This window comes from Centruroides vittatus, unplaced genomic scaffold (assembly GCF_030686945.1).
Source record: "Centruroides vittatus isolate TY-2023 unplaced genomic scaffold, ASM3068694v2 contig_391, whole genome shotgun sequence".
NCBI classification, from domain to species: domain Eukaryota; kingdom Metazoa; phylum Arthropoda; class Arachnida; order Scorpiones; family Buthidae; genus Centruroides; species Centruroides vittatus.
In genome coordinates, this window is record NW_027122207.1 from 2,301,331 (window position 1) to 2,317,428 (window position 16,098).

At 32.6% G+C, this 16,098-nt stretch overlaps 1 protein-coding gene across 1 annotated transcript in view; it reads right to left on the bottom strand.

The window, feature by feature from the left end:
- The window catches only part of LOC136975897 (dual serine/threonine and tyrosine protein kinase-like), a 101,501-nt gene that overhangs the window by 70,785 nt on the left and 14,618 nt on the right, over positions 1-16,098 (bottom strand). Inside the window, exon 2 of the mRNA XM_067271060.1 lies at positions 3,342-3,538. Within this exon, the coding sequence (XP_067127161.1) occupies positions 3,342-3,538 (197 nt within the window). The remainder of the gene's footprint in view (positions 1-3,341; positions 3,539-16,098) is intronic.

A 16,098-nucleotide genomic window follows, 5' to 3' on the forward strand; every position in this document is an offset into this window, starting at 1 on the left:
TATTACCAAAAAACATCACTCCATTCTAAAGAATTTTTCATTTAGGCAGACAGGTTTTACTAAACTATATTTTTGTAGTTAAATTTTAAATAATTTAAATTATATTGTAAGCAACAACAAAGTGATTTTTTACTTATCAGTAATAATCTCTAACTTAGTTTTATTGTAAGAAATAACAAAAATCACCAAGAAACCAACAAATATTTTTTGTTTTACTGGTTTCTTTGGTAACAACAACTCACTGATATACATCCAGTTTGAGTTGTGGTTAATACTTATTGCAGAAAGTTTTATTGTGACTTTGTTGTTTTCTTTGCATAGAAGAACAACAATGTTTTGCTTGCATGTTAAGTTTCATACTGTTTTAATCAATAGTTCCCAAGATATAGGCCAAATTATTGGTTATGATTATTTTTGAATAGGAGTTTATATAGGGTTACCATATATCTGTATTTAGTATGGACAGTCCATACTTTAAAGAGCTCTGTCCGTGTTCATACCACACTTAAATATAAAAAAATGTCCTTACCTTTCAATTGATCGCACAGCTATAGTTAAATCATAACCACTGAGATTTAAATCTGACAAAATGTGCTAAATTTTTGATAATTATTATTGTATTTGTTGGCTAGGTAGAAACATTGTATAAGCAAATGTAATGGCTCTGTTGCTTAGAGAACATATGCACAAACATTCATTATAACAGTTCTTTAATTAGATAGTACTTGTCTTGACTTTTGGGTCTTTGAATTAAACTTTTTCCTATTAGGTACAATATTAGAAAACTGAATTCTTATATTTGGTGTAGCTTCGAGTCTGTTCCTATACTTTGATTTAGTTGCAGAAAATGAAAATCTTCCCTTACTTAAATATATCATTGTAAAAGAAAGAAAATAGCTAATTATGATACAATGGAGTACTCTTCTGTTAAATTTGTCAAATCATTTAATGGCAATTCCTTGTATTTTTGTTTTAAATCTGATCATTAGTTAAATCAGTTGAATTTTTATAATCACTTACAATGAAGCTTGCTGGCTTAGCTGTCACTGTAAATGCATTCTAACCTGGAATTGCCCTCACTAGATTTTGGAATATATTGCAAAAGAGTTAATTGTAAGTAATGCAAGTGTTCTAAAATTACATTAGAAACTTCATTTACTATAGAATTTATTTCAGTCAAAAATTTATTTTAAAAACAAAAGTTATTCTGTTCAATTGTAGAATTCCAGAATTTTAACTTTATCAAAAAATGCAATTTTATCTCTTGTATTATAAATTTTAAGTGTCTTTCCTTGTAATAAGTTAATTTCAATGTACTTTGAAAAATATCTGCAAGATACAAGACTAATGAACTATGAAAAATTTGTTTAACATTCAATAAAATTTTGTCCTAAATTATGTGAAATTATATGAAGACGACCAATAACTCACTACGAAGTTCAAAAGCCTCAATTGTGCTTTTCCACTAGATAGCCATCTTACCTCAGTATGTAGTAAAGGTGTGTTATATGCACTAACCATTTCATCACATCGCACAGAATTTTAAATAATTTGGATTTAAGTTATTAAGATTTTACATAGTTTATCATTTCTGTGTCTTCATCCAAAATAGTTTTTAAATATGCAGGGTTTTTCTGTTATTAGTGCTTGTCTACACAAAACACACACTTCTGGTAGCTCTTGAAGCTAATTGCAGAAAACATGTTACAACTCCCTTCATCTTTCCTACTATTATTTAAGCACCATTTGTACAAATATCAATACACTTCCCCCAACAGATTTCTTGTTTTGTAATGTAATTATTAATACAGTTGAATACATTTTTTCCAGTAGTTTTTTCTTATAGATATTTGCATGAATAAATCATCTTCAATAGTTTTATCAAATATTTAACAAACATACCTTAGTAATACTAGTAAGCTCTGCAACATCTGTATATTCATCCAATGGCAAATCATATTCCCTGCAAAGTCCAAGTACAGTAAATGAATTAGCTCTTTCTCCATGTTGGCAAAAAAATCTTTGATGCAGTATGTAACAGTATTATTTTATAATTTTACTGCATCATTTTTTAGCAGTCTGCTCATTTAACATAGATGATACAATGTCTTTCATACATGACTTAATCAGCATCTCTCCAATTGCATGAGATTCACTATTAAGTGCAATGCAGTAAAATCACATGAAACGATGCCTCTGTTGCAGTTTTAGTTTTAGCTTTAGCAATTTTAATCATTTGGTTTTTCTAGTGAGTCACATTGTCTCATAAAAAAGTATATCTTTTCCTTTTTAATCAGCATGTTTCAATTTCAAGTGCCAAAGTTTAGCTGAAGCCAAAAAACTGTTTGCTTGTATTTTATTATATAAAACACACATTGCATCAGGAACATCTGCATCACAAATACAAGTAAATCCAAAATTTAACTAACTTTTATCATATTTCTGTTTGGGTCTGTTCTTACATGACACTTGTTCTTTAATATTAAATAAAAAGAATAAAAGATTAAATTTTGAAGAAACCAATTTGTAACTCCATTTCTTCTCCACTCAGATGTGTCAGCATAAGTACTTGCTGCTTCCTGTGACTGCATGTTTTCACAGTTTTCAATTAACATTGCTTGTAACCTCACATTTACTATAATGAATGTCACCATACTTCAGTCACACTTGGAGATGTCAACAACCATAGACAACTGTCAACCAGCAGCTGAGTTAAGACCAGAGCATGTGGTAGCATTTATTGCTGCACTTAAAACCAGGGCTCATATTAGTTTTGATAATTTTCACAGAACAGTTATTCACTTTCAGCAGAACGCTAATGTTCCACAGAACATAGTTTTGTAAACATTGTTCTAAACAATTTTCTTTGAAGAATGTTTTATAATAGAAACATTATTTTTATCAATTTAATCAGATTCTTTAATGTAATATGTAAAACAAACTATATTAAATTGTCAAATGTATTTTTTAAAATATTTCAAATCATTACCATTATTATTAGTAAGGAATAAAATAATTTTGATGTTACTGGTATTAAGAAATAAAATAATTTTGCAGTCCTTAAAACAATTTAAAGTATCAAATAAATGTGAATAAATGTTTATGGTAAACCTTAATATTTATATTTTTGAATTTCACAAGTTTAATTTCTTTTGAAAAAAAAATATTCTGAACACATGATTTATAATTATTGTATTATTGACAAATTGTGTGAAAAAAGAAAATTTCTCTGCTTTATTGTAATATTTTACCATTTACAGACTACACAAGAAAATAATTGATTTCAAGCTAAATTGAACATAATTTCAATATTAAATTAATAATTTACTTAAATAACATACCATTCGCCAATTCAAATAACCTTTTTCAGTCTCTCCAGATGGTACTGTGGGGAGAATAGGCTGTCCAAATAATTCATTTGCTACACAAGATTTTGCCCAAAAACTTTGTCCTAAAATCACAATTCCAACAGACTGAAATAATACTTCTTGAACAGTTTGGACATCTTTAGGTTTTAAACGAATTTCTAAAAGCTGTTCTGAAATTTAAAAAAGAAAATTTAAATAAAAACATTTTTCGTAAAAATTTAAACTAATTAAATATTGAAAATATAAATTCCTTTAATTAAATATTTGAAATTCTATTATAACATTTTATTAAACATTAAAAAATATAATCACAAATATAAAAGTAATAATCAATAATCAAAGATACATCAAAATTACATTTAAAATCAAAATAAAACACTGATTTTAAATGCAAAGTAGTTAAAAAAAAAATAAAAAAATAATTTTATATGAGTTTTTTTTACTCAAAAATCTCCATTAAGTAAGATTTAGTTACTATTTAAATACTTTGGACTGTTCAATTATTATTAAGAATAGAGAAGTCTCTTATAGAAACATTTTTTTCAAAAATTCAAGATGATTTAAAATACATGATTCTCTTCTGATAAAGAAAATAGAATAAATATTTTAAAATAATTGAACATTTATAAACATTTTAATCACCTATTAACTTTTAGAAAAATTCTATTAAAAAACAAAAACCTTAAATTTCCAGCAATAAAAAACATTTAATAATAACGTTTTCGACTGTTTTAAACAGCCATCATCAGTTAAAACGAACTTAAACAAAAGAATGCAGAAAAAAAGAACTCAAGCAATACAAATATTTAAAAATTCAAAAAAAAAAAAAAATTCCAAAGCAAAAACGCCGTCGTATATTAGAAACTAACAAACAGCGCATGCGCTAAATATCGTAGTAAGAATAAAAATAAAAAAACAAAAAATACTGCCGCAAAAATATTTCTATTACAAGAAAGAACGTTATGCATTTCGGTAAAACGACTTCCATGCCGTGGATAAACCGTCTGCGTCTCTATGGTTAATGCAAACCGTGTTAACGTGGGCTTTGTAGATTTCAAGCTTTTCTAGATGTTTCAGCATTTGTTTGTTGGTCGTGGCCCTAATAATAGACGCTTTGTCCCAATGAACGTCGACCTCCTGATGCTTAGCGAAAGCTGCTAGCACAGTAGTATCCAAGCTCTTATTGATGGAGTATCTATGCTCCTTAAGCCTCTGCTTTAAATGTCTCATAGTTGCACTGACGTATACCAGATCTGTATTAAATCGACAATCATTTAAAAGGTATAGAATATACCCCTGTCTTAAAACTCTGGTTCTCTTTTTTCTTGTCGTTTCTCAACAGTCGATATACTGTAGGATTACGCCGATACAACAGGCTTATGTTGTTATTTCTGGCTACTTTCTTAACCATTGTGTGCAAGAAAGGAAAATAATTGAGAATCACTTTTCTTCCTTGATTCATAGGAGGAAGCTGCCGATTTTTTGTCTTCCGATACTTGTCGATAAGCCTATCAGTCTCCTTACTCCGATAACCGTGTTGTAATGCTGCAGTGCGAATGTAACTTAATTCCTTATCGGTGTCAATAACACTGGTGCAATGTGTGTAAGCACGCTTGATCCAAGCATGAAAAGCTGCATATTTAAAATTCATCGGATCGAAAGAATTTTTTGGTATAATTATGGGCTGATAGCTGGGTTTTCTATAAATGTCCGTCCATATCTGACCCTCCTTACATGTGATTGAAAGATCAAGGAAATTTACACTAGAAGCACTTTCTTGGTCAAGCCCTAAAGTCAAACCATATGGGTTTTTGTTAATTTCTTGAAGGAAATGCGGAGCGCTAGTATCATTCTTCCAAAGGATGAAAACATCATCCACATATCTTGTATATAAAACAATTTGATGTTGAAAGATGTGTATGATCTTGTTTTCCAACCGACGTAATACAAGCTCACATAGCAAGAAAGAGGGTGCCTATGGTGAGACCTATGTCCTCTATTTTATGTGAGCTTGTATTACGTCGGTTGGAAAACAAGATCATACACATCTTTCAACATCAAATTGTTTTATATACAAGATATGTGGATGATGTTTTCATCCTTTGGAAGAATGATACTAGCGCTCCGCATTTCCTTCAAGAAATCAACAAAAACCCATATGGTTTGACTTTAGGGCTTGACCAAGAAAGTGCTTCTAGTGTAAATTTCCTTGATCTTTCAATCACATGTAAGGAGGGTCAGATATGGACGGACATTTATAGAAAACCCAGCTATCAGCCCATAATTATACCAAAAAATTCTTTCGATCCGATGAATTTTAAATATGCAGCTTTTCATGCTTGGATCAAGCGTGCTTACACACATTGCACCAGTGTTATTGACACCGATAAGGAATTAAGTTACATTCGCACTGCAGCATTACAACACGGTTATCGGAGTAAGGAGACTGATAGGCTTATCGACAAGTATCGGAAGACAAAAAATCGGCAGCTTCCTCCTATGAATCAAGGAAGAAAAGTGATTCTCAATTATTTTCCTTTCTTGCACACAATGGTTAAGAAAGTAGCCAGAAATAACAACATAAGCCTGTTGTATCGGCGTAATCCTACAGTATATCGACTGTTGAGAAACGACAAGAAAAAAGAGAACCAGAGTTTTAAGACAGGGGTATATTCTATACCTTTAAATGATCGTCGATTTAATACAGATCTGGTATACGTCAGTGCAACTATGAGACATTTAAAGCAGAGGCTTAAGGAGCATAGATACTCCATCAATAAGAGCTTGGATACTACTGTGCTAGCAGCTTTCGCTAAGCATCAGGAGGTCGACGTTCATTGGGACAAAGCGTCTATTATTAGGGCCACGACCAACAAACAAATGCTGAAACATCTAGAAAAGCTTGAAATCTACAAAGCCCACGTTAACACGGGTTGCATTAACCATAGAGACGCAGACGGTTTATCCACGGCATGGAAGTCGTTTTACCGAAATGCATAACGTTCTTTCTTGTAATAGAAATATTTTTGCGGCAGTATTTTTTGTTTTTTTATTTTTATTCTTACTACGATATTTAGCGCATGCGCTGTTTGTTAGTTTCTAATATACGACGGCGTTTTTGCTTTGGAATTTTTTTTTTTTTGAATTTTTAAATATTTGTATTGCTTGAGTTCTTTTTTCTGCATTCTTTTGTTTAAGTTCGTTTTAACTGATGATGGCTGTTTAAAACAGTCGAAAACGTTATTATTAAATGTTTTTTATTGCTGGAAATTTAAGGTTTTTGTTTTTTAATAGTTTATTTTCCAGTAGCTAGTTTACTTATTGCATTTAGAAAAATTCATTTCCAGACTAGAAATTTCATTATTAATTTCTGTTTATATCTACTTTTTAAAATTTATTTTCCATATTGTAAAGGTCCGCTTTTAGCGTAGCAGGTCGAAAAGCCACACGACCGGGATAATTGGTCCCACCTGGCGCTGGGGCTATAAACGGCCGGGAAGAACAAAGGGGTAGCTTCTCCGTTTATGGGTACACGTCAATGTGTTTGCCACGTGTTGCTCGGTTTGAGAAATGTAAACAAGGGATGGACGCTACTGTAAGCTACGTCGTCGGGAGGAGGGCGGACGTCTTTGGAAGCTCCCAGGGAAAAGCAAGGCCTGATTGGTCGCAAGTGGTCGCTGTGAAACTCTTTAAATTGTAAGAGTGGCGAGAGGAACGGGGAGAAGGGCAAGAGACCGGATATGTGGTAGTCTCTGACACTTAGGAAGCCCGTGAGGTGTAGAGAGAGTTCTCTCCTCTTAGGAATTCCTCTGAGAAGGGTTAGTGTAGAGACCAGACCGCCACACGGTTGAGCCAACTCCGCAAACTGACTGGAGTTTCCCTGGAGTCTAATAGTCCCCAACCGACAAGCTAACGTGAGACACCACACCTTTGTTGCATAGTGTATGTAATGTTGTCAAACTTGTACATCCTGTAAATATTTGTTTTGTAAATAAACTGTAAATATTCACTGGACTGAGTGTGGAGGTGTAGCTTTCTTCGAACCATTGTACGGACATTCTTGAGTCGTAAGAACCAACTCGAGACGGATCATCGTAAAGATCGTAACGGATTATATAAGGATCTTCACTCATATAACCTACAACAATTCTTTAAAAAATTCACAGAAAAATTATTTAAATATTTGATGATTAAAAATATTGATAAATTCTAAATTTTATTCTCTCTCATTACCGTACATAAAATATTGATAACTGAAAATATTCATATCTGAAACTATACTGAAACTGGAAAAAAATCTCTCTACATATGATTATTTGATAAACTTATCTGATAAAAAACTATTTTATGAAGAATCAAACGATCATTACAGAGGAGATTTATTAGTGCTTTTAAAATAATATCAATATAAAAAAATTTACTTTTTGCATTTATTGATGTCCACTATTAAGAATAAATGTATTTGTTATCAACATACAAATAACAGAACAAATACTAGATGCAAAGTTTCATTTTTCTAAAAACTGCACTTGTAATAAACCACTAGTAGTTCTAAGTGGTTTATACAGTACACAGTATGATTTTAATTTTCAAATGTTTTTGTTCATCATAAATGATGTTTAGGACAGAAAGAAACAAATTCGAATTTTAAAAAACAAAATGGCTGCATTCAAGCAGAGTGAACAGTTGTAACTGTGCAAAGATGTAACTATGTAACAGCTACCAATTGAAACATCTGCTGAACAATGATTGACGTATGCATTGAAACAAAAAGCAGCCATTATTGGTCAGTTTCAGGTAGCAATAGGTAATGTAAGTGAAAGATGCTATTAAATGTGATGTCAAAATACCAAATATGTTTCAAAACAGCACTACTGTAGAGGGTGTTCAGCGAGAAAATACTCAACAGCTCCAGAACTGCTGAGTTTGCTGAACACAGCTAATGAAAGCTGATGTCCTCTGGAACAAGTTGATTTCAAATAATAACATTTTAGAAATAATCAAAAACATTTGAAAATTAAAATTATACTGAATTTTAAAGATTTGAGTAGTAATATTGTAATACAAAGTTTGAAAGACAAAGCATGACAGCAATTAATATTAATAAATTCTATGTAAATATTTAAGTAAACTCAAAATTACATAACTATTATTTATTTAAAAAAAAGCTTTGATAATAGCTAATAATTAATTGCTCATGAAACACACAAAAGATTCAAAAACATCATAAGATTTATATAACATTAACTTAAAACCAGATTTAATTGATTAAAGCCAAACAATCTGCCAAATTATTACAATTAATACAAGATGGTGGCATATTCACCTACCTCTGGTCTAATTGTAACTAATTATTAATGTAGCCTGTAAACAGCCTGATAATTCAGCAAATCATTTGGCTTTAATCATATGGTTTAATTCATAATTTAACTTAATATCATTAATAACATTACACAAAAATGAGAAGTAAAAATTATATTAACAAATAAAACATTTTTATGCATACTACTTAATAAGTATACATTAATTTAAAATCATCACACACTGTATAATTATAAAAAATAATGTATTTAAGATACTCAATTATATGAAGTACATATGTAAGGAGAATAGCTTCTATCAATTAGAATTCAATATCAAATTTTAATACTGAATTCCAATTCACAAATGTTATTTAATTATCAACTATCACAGATCATAATTTAAATTTTGGATAAACTTTAGGAAACATTGAAAATTCATCAAATGTTACAAAAGATTAATAGAAAAATAATTCAGACATATGCAATAATCTGTTAAGTTTTTTTATGGAACTAGGAAAAAAATGCTGATTGTATAAACATGGATGTTTAAATGGTAAAGACTAAAGAGATTATTAGAAAGTAATGTTCTAAAACAATTGAAATTATTCAAACAATTCAACACAATGGTGAACAATGTTAAATTAAATAGGTATTTACTTAAATATTTATATTAATGTTATTTAATTCAGTAAAGTTTAAAGCTTTCATTAGTTAAAAACCTATTAACTTGTCAAAGTTTACTAACTTATAATTGGATTAATTAATTGTTTAATGATTAGAAAATTTTAATTATAAGTAAACATCTAAATTTTATACAGAAAGTGTTCTGTATAAAATTTTAATCATTAGTAAATTTTGATTAAGTAAACTGATAAATTAAAAAAAACTCCATCCAAATAAAATCTATGAATTAAATGCAAGAATATCTATTATTCAAATTATATAAAATATTCTTTATGTTAAATCATTCTCATTGATTTTAGTAAAAATAGTTCATTTACAAAAATAGGACAAACACATTATCAATAGAGTATTTATAATTTTTTAAAGTATCAAAAGATTTTGTCATTAAAAAAAATTACAATTCTAAGTTAGCTGTTACTTTACACTGGCTAATATTAAACAAAAATAAACATTGCAAAAACCTAACAAACCAGCATGTCTTAACAAATCCCATGTCTTCTCAGCAGTTAGTTGCTTGACATGGCCTTTTTAACACAGACAAAAACATCCACACTGTGTATAATTTTCTCGTTGGTTTGTTAGGATTTTGCAGTGTTTATTTTTGTCTAATTACAATTCTAATTAAAAATCATTTAAGAATCAAACTTGTTACAAATTAAAAAGTTTCAATTTATAATCTGTAGCTAAATGTTAAATTTGTATTTAATCTTAGCCTATAGAGCTAGTGGAAGGAATGGCGAAACTAGATTGAGGCGCCTCTAGCGGCGACGCCGGGTAACAGAATCGGGACTACAAAGGCAGCACCAGTGTTGTTTCACCTAGTACTTTTGTACTAATCTAATACCTTTTTACTTGTTCTAGTACCAAGATACCCAACACCATTTTCCTAGTACTATTTATGAAATCCTAATATCTTTCCTTTCAATTTAGTACCTTTCAAAACATTCATTTTAATTCTATATTTCTATATTTTTCTACTTTGGCAGTAAATAGATGTTTTTATTGCTTCCTCATTCAAGTGCAGCAGTTAAACGTATTTTTTTGCAATTAAATTTAATAAAAATTAAACTACAAAATCGAGTTCTTAAAAGCAACAATAATAAAATGTTACACTTGGAAACCATCATCTGCTTCAACCATACAAAAACATTCTAGTGAGGAAGATTCTGATGATGACGATCTTACCAGTGATTTTTCAATGTGATAATTTTAAAGTTCAGTATTTCATGTTCATTACTTTTGTTTCATCATTTTGTTCATTTGATTGTTGTTGAGGAATAATAGCATTCTTGCAACATATGAATTTATCCTGTATGAATTTTGTATGTTACTTGTAAAACTATTTATATTTTAATAAATAGAAATTTGATAAATTCTAAATTTATATATTATTTATAAGTATATATTTAATAATATATATATACATTCTGCAGTTTAAGGTCAAAGTAATGCCTGCATTAGTCAATACAGTCACTTCTCGACTTACAACGGGGTTCGTTCCACAACTTCGGACGTAAGTCAAAATGGTCTTAAGTCAAGAAGTGACAATACTTCAACAAAACAGTTAGGCATCTTACACAAGCACACGCAAAGGGTAACTAACTACACAACAAAACTGAAGATGACACAATCAATCATTAAAAGCGTGCAAGATATATATGTATATGATATATATTCTACGAAACCTATAAAAAAAATTTTTTAGTGAAATTTTTCGTCATAAGTGCGAATGGTCGTAACTCGAGAAGTGACTGTAGATCATTGGGACTGAGCAGTATTAATATTCTTATATTTATTATACTCTTAATTTTGTACAATTTAAAGGGTGGTGTGGAAGAAGTAAACTATATATCTATTTCATGGTAAATAATGAAATTTGTAACTAACCATATATATAAAGGAACTTCAATAAGGACCATAGCAATAGCTAATAGTATTGTATTAATAGGGAAATTCTTATCCTCATTTCCTCAAAATACTAATTTTGCTTCTTACTCCTTTCTTCCACAGATCTCGTAAATTTAAATATCACATCATATGCCAATTAATATCTGTCAGATTAACAAAATAACATAAAAAAAGAAAATTACTAAACTTTACATTAGAGAACTAAATTTAAAATAGAGCCAATTAAGGTTAACAGGAGATTGGAAATTGGTTAGAATGCAACACATCATTATGTAATTAACCTCAGGAATTAAAGTGCAGTCAGCCATTTCTCTTTCGCCCCAGGGTAGGCCTATTATTCATGCGGGAACGAATAAAACTTTGTACTTGGCTGTTCAGTAATATAGGTAACACTACAACTGACCACACAACAGTTATTTTTTGAAGTTTTGTTGGCAGAAAGCTGTTTTTCATTATCACAGGCAGAAAACAAGCACCACGTCTCAGTATGTATCTAACCCAAAGACGCTCGTGTTTTCCTGAAAAAGTTTCCTTTGCCTGCGTACAGGTGGCGCTCAACGCAGTTCCACTAGCTCTATTAAATTTAAAGCTTATGACTAAGCTTACAAATGTTCACAATGTGGATTAGTCTCTGTAAACCTTGTAGACTGGTAGACTTATCTCACAGCAGACTGGTCAGCAAACTATTTTTATTTTTACGAACCGACTACAAATGGTTAATGGTTTGTGATGAGGAAGGTTGACCCTTCCACCTCCTACTCGTGGCATTACTCCACAATTTATATTGTGGTACATTGTAAGTGTTTTGTGTTTTTTTTATATTATTGTTTAATGTATACCATTGTCATGTTTTAATTCCGTTTTAATTGAACTAGCACTGATGAGAAGTTGCAAATACACTGTGCCAACCCGAAATGCATTTGTAGTCTGTTCATAAAGATAAAAGTAGTTTGCTGACCAGTCTGCTGGGAGATAAGTCTACCAGTATATAAGGTTTACAGAGACTAATCCACATTGTGATACTGTACAGCAATCTGACTATATAAAATGTTCATTTAACTTCTGTTCTTGCTTACAATATTGCTTGCAATTAATTATTTTTTTGTGTATAAATTTTTATGAATACAGGAAGCTCTTGGTTTACAACAGGGTTTCATTGCTGAAGAAACTGTTAAAAATAAAACTGACATTTATGCAAAATATTTTTTTTATGCGGTCAACAGGGACCGTATAAAAAAAAGTCTCACATAGAAAATAACTCAAAACCGTACGAAATAGAATTTATTGACAACAGATGTCAGCACTTGACTGCATCGTCTGGTCTATCGTCTGTTTTACATATTTTTGTCCAGGTGGTGTTTTGTTGACTTAAAAAGTGAATTATTTCATTTTTCGCATATTCATGCAATAATATTACTATAATAAGTGCATTTATGCTATAATAAGTTTATTTAGCTATAATAAGTCAACGTAAGACATGACGAATCGCACGAGACTAGTCGCCAACTATACCGCACAAATTAAAAATTCGCATTAAAAAAATCGCACAAATAAAAATCGCACATAAAAAGAGCGCATAAAAACAGGTTTGACTGTATTGTCTTTTACAAATGACATTAGCCTATAATATCCATTTTGCATCTCCAGTTACTATTCTGTCCAGATATGGGGTTTGCTATTACTTATTAAGAAATAAAATGCTTATCCATACATCCATATAGTTCTATTCGGTAAGGTAGTGTGGAACCTACATTCCATACTTGTTTATTTTCCCTAGTTGGTACTGTAGTATAAAGAGATAAAGATGTTACCTTAGTGTAAGGTTTTATTCGTATCTAAAATGCACGATGGTTACAAATCCAAATGCAGTGAGAAACAGTGTTGCCAGCAGTGGCGTAGCGTGGGTGTCAGCTGCCTGGGGCGGAGGAAAATTTCGCCGCCCCTTTATTTAGGTATTATTATTATTTATTGTGAAATTTTGCCGCTCCCTTAAAGTGCCGCCCGGGGCAGCCTGCCCCTGCCGCCCCCACTACGCTACGCCACTGGTTGCCAGACCAACAGACTAACTACTGCAGGGAGAAGTGTTGCCACGTTGTGACACTAAATTCTCCCCCACTTACATTACACAATATAGTCCTTCAAATAACTGGGATGGTGGCCCTGCCTTGCAGGATGAGGCAACCTGATTGCTTCTATTGAGGATGAGGAAATATCTTTATCTTCGACTTACAAGGGATAAGAATCGTTCTCGCAAAGTGGAGAAGGTTGCCTGGACATCAGAGCTAGCTTGTTTGGGAATCTGGGCTGAAATATTAGGGAGGATTGTGCCGTCTTTCAAGGATTCAGGCAAAGGTTTGCCTCGAGGCGCAACGTGCCTTAGAAATACTGTCGATGTCCACCCATTGGTGTACTGAATGTGAGCATACTTGTGTAAGTTGCCGACATATGGGGGCAATTAGTTAATTGCGCGTCAGGAAAAACCCAGGGACCAATCATACGTAAGTGGTGGTGGCAGAGGCAAAGATGACAAGTGTCTTACAATAACCGTTTATTTTAACATCAAAGTAAACTTACAAAGTACAATACGAGTTGCGATCTAGATCGTCTGTGGCAGAAGGAGCTCCGGATGACAGCAATCGGGGAGTGCTGTCAGAATCGTCGTTGAAGCCCCAGGGCAGTCAGGCAGAAGAGTCCAAGGGGTCAGTGACGGATGTCGGTGAAGGAGTAGGTGGCGGTTTGGAGTCCCGTCGTTCACTTCCTGGTAGAAAGCTCCGTCGTCTCCCTTCCGACCTTGATACAGGGGTTTTTATACGATTTTCCTTTGAATCTTCCCCACTTGATTGGTCTTGGGTCTTTTTCTCTTTTTCTCGATTGGTCAGTCTACTGTTACTAAGCAAGACGAAAACCAAGTTTGGCCGGGGACGGTGCCCGAACGTTGACAGCTACCCACATAATTTACACTGTTTGCCCCCCCTCTCGCGGACATCTGGCCGAACCGATCAGCCAAACGTTCTGTGGCCGCCCCCCCTTTTGAGACAGTCCCGGGCTCACATGGTTTAACAGGTGTCCTTGACCATGTGTCTCTCTTCTTTCTCCCCTTTTTGTTAATTGTTTACATCCTGACTCTTATATACGAGCACCGCGACATCTCCTTTGTCGTTTATTACTGCATTGTGTTTGTTTTAGAAGAAATGTTTTACATTGGTCCAGTTTGTAGCCCAATGCGTGTTCTCGCTCCGATTGACTTTCCAAAATTTCCCGATGTAGCAATCTTGTAAACAATCGAATTTCTGGCGCGATTTTAGGATCTTCACACTTGGGATTAGCCTCCAATAACTGAACTTCCTCAACTACAGGGGCATATTTATTAGCACAGTTATGTGAACATAGTAGGACTGGTCCCAGTAATAACAACCAAGTGGAAAGGCAAATACCTATTCCTGACTTCTGCAATGTCTGAAAAATCTCTCATATGAGGGGTAGAATTTGTAGCAGTGCATAGGAGAGATGAACAGTGTATAATGCATCACCAAATACATCTTTCTACTGATCAATACTTCAATTAGATGAGCAGAGAGCCAAGGAAATTGTCTTCCAAATAATACTATCACAATAAAACACTCGACGAGACCATTACAAATGGGGATTATAAGGTGTGGATAAACTAGAAGCAACATCAATAGAGGTGAGGAAGAAACAAAGTTCACAAGATAAGAATGCAGCGCCTCTATCTGAATGTATATATCAGGGGTGGCCAACTTTTGTGCACATAAGATCTACTTTTTATCGTAAAAATGTGTCGCGATCGACTTGTTGTCATAGGCATAGTCTAAGTGGGGAGGGGAAAGTGTGAAATACATACTATGTTTATACACTGTTTCAGTACGAAGTGCACTCATTGCTTATGAGTCGAGTCATAACTGCATGCATACAGTTGCGTTCGGTTACAAATATAATACATTAAGTCAAGACATCGCTAGCGATCGACCAAAATTGGCATGGCGATCGACCGGTCGATCGCGATCGACTTGTTGGCCACCCCTGGTATATATGATGGGGTCCAAAGATTGAAAACAGCTGATGAAGGCACTTAATAACAGTACTACTGCTGATTTCTCAGCAAGGGAATGCAAATGAAAATCTTGAATATTCATCTATTATTGTCAGAAGGTAATGGTTCCTCAACTTGGAAAGAAGAGGACCTTTAATGTCGATGTCTAATCATTTGAAGGGAGACATAGCTTTAGTAAGTTGATTTGAAGGGCCAAGAAATTTTAGTTTTAATTTCACACAAGTGGGACAAGAAGCAGTCAATTTCTTTATTTCCAAAGAAAATGGCAAATTCCTACTATGCACCCAATGATAAAAATGAGTTAGTCCTGGGTGGCAGAGAGAGTTGTGGAGAACAGTCTTTTCAAATCATGGATGACACAGAAAATCCTTAATAGAGCATCAGCAATAGTGTTTAAACTACCAGGGTGGTAAATAGTATCAAATTTATAACCTCCACCTTAGAATCTTATCATTTTTAATTTTACTATTAGATTTAGAATGAAAGATGATAACTACAGAACATTGGTCAGTAATTAATGTGAAATGACAACCAATTAAGAAATTCTTCACTTTTTTAATGCCTTGACTATAGCATATGCTTCATTCTCTAGAGTGTTTTCTCTCACTACCATTCAAGGATCGCAAGAAGAAAGCTACAGGTTTTCCTTCCTGGGACAATGTAGCACTGATAGCAAAATTAAAAGCATCCATTTCAACAACAAACAGCATGTTGTCAATAACAGAAGTCAAGGTAGAACAAGATATTTCAGCTTTCAAATCTG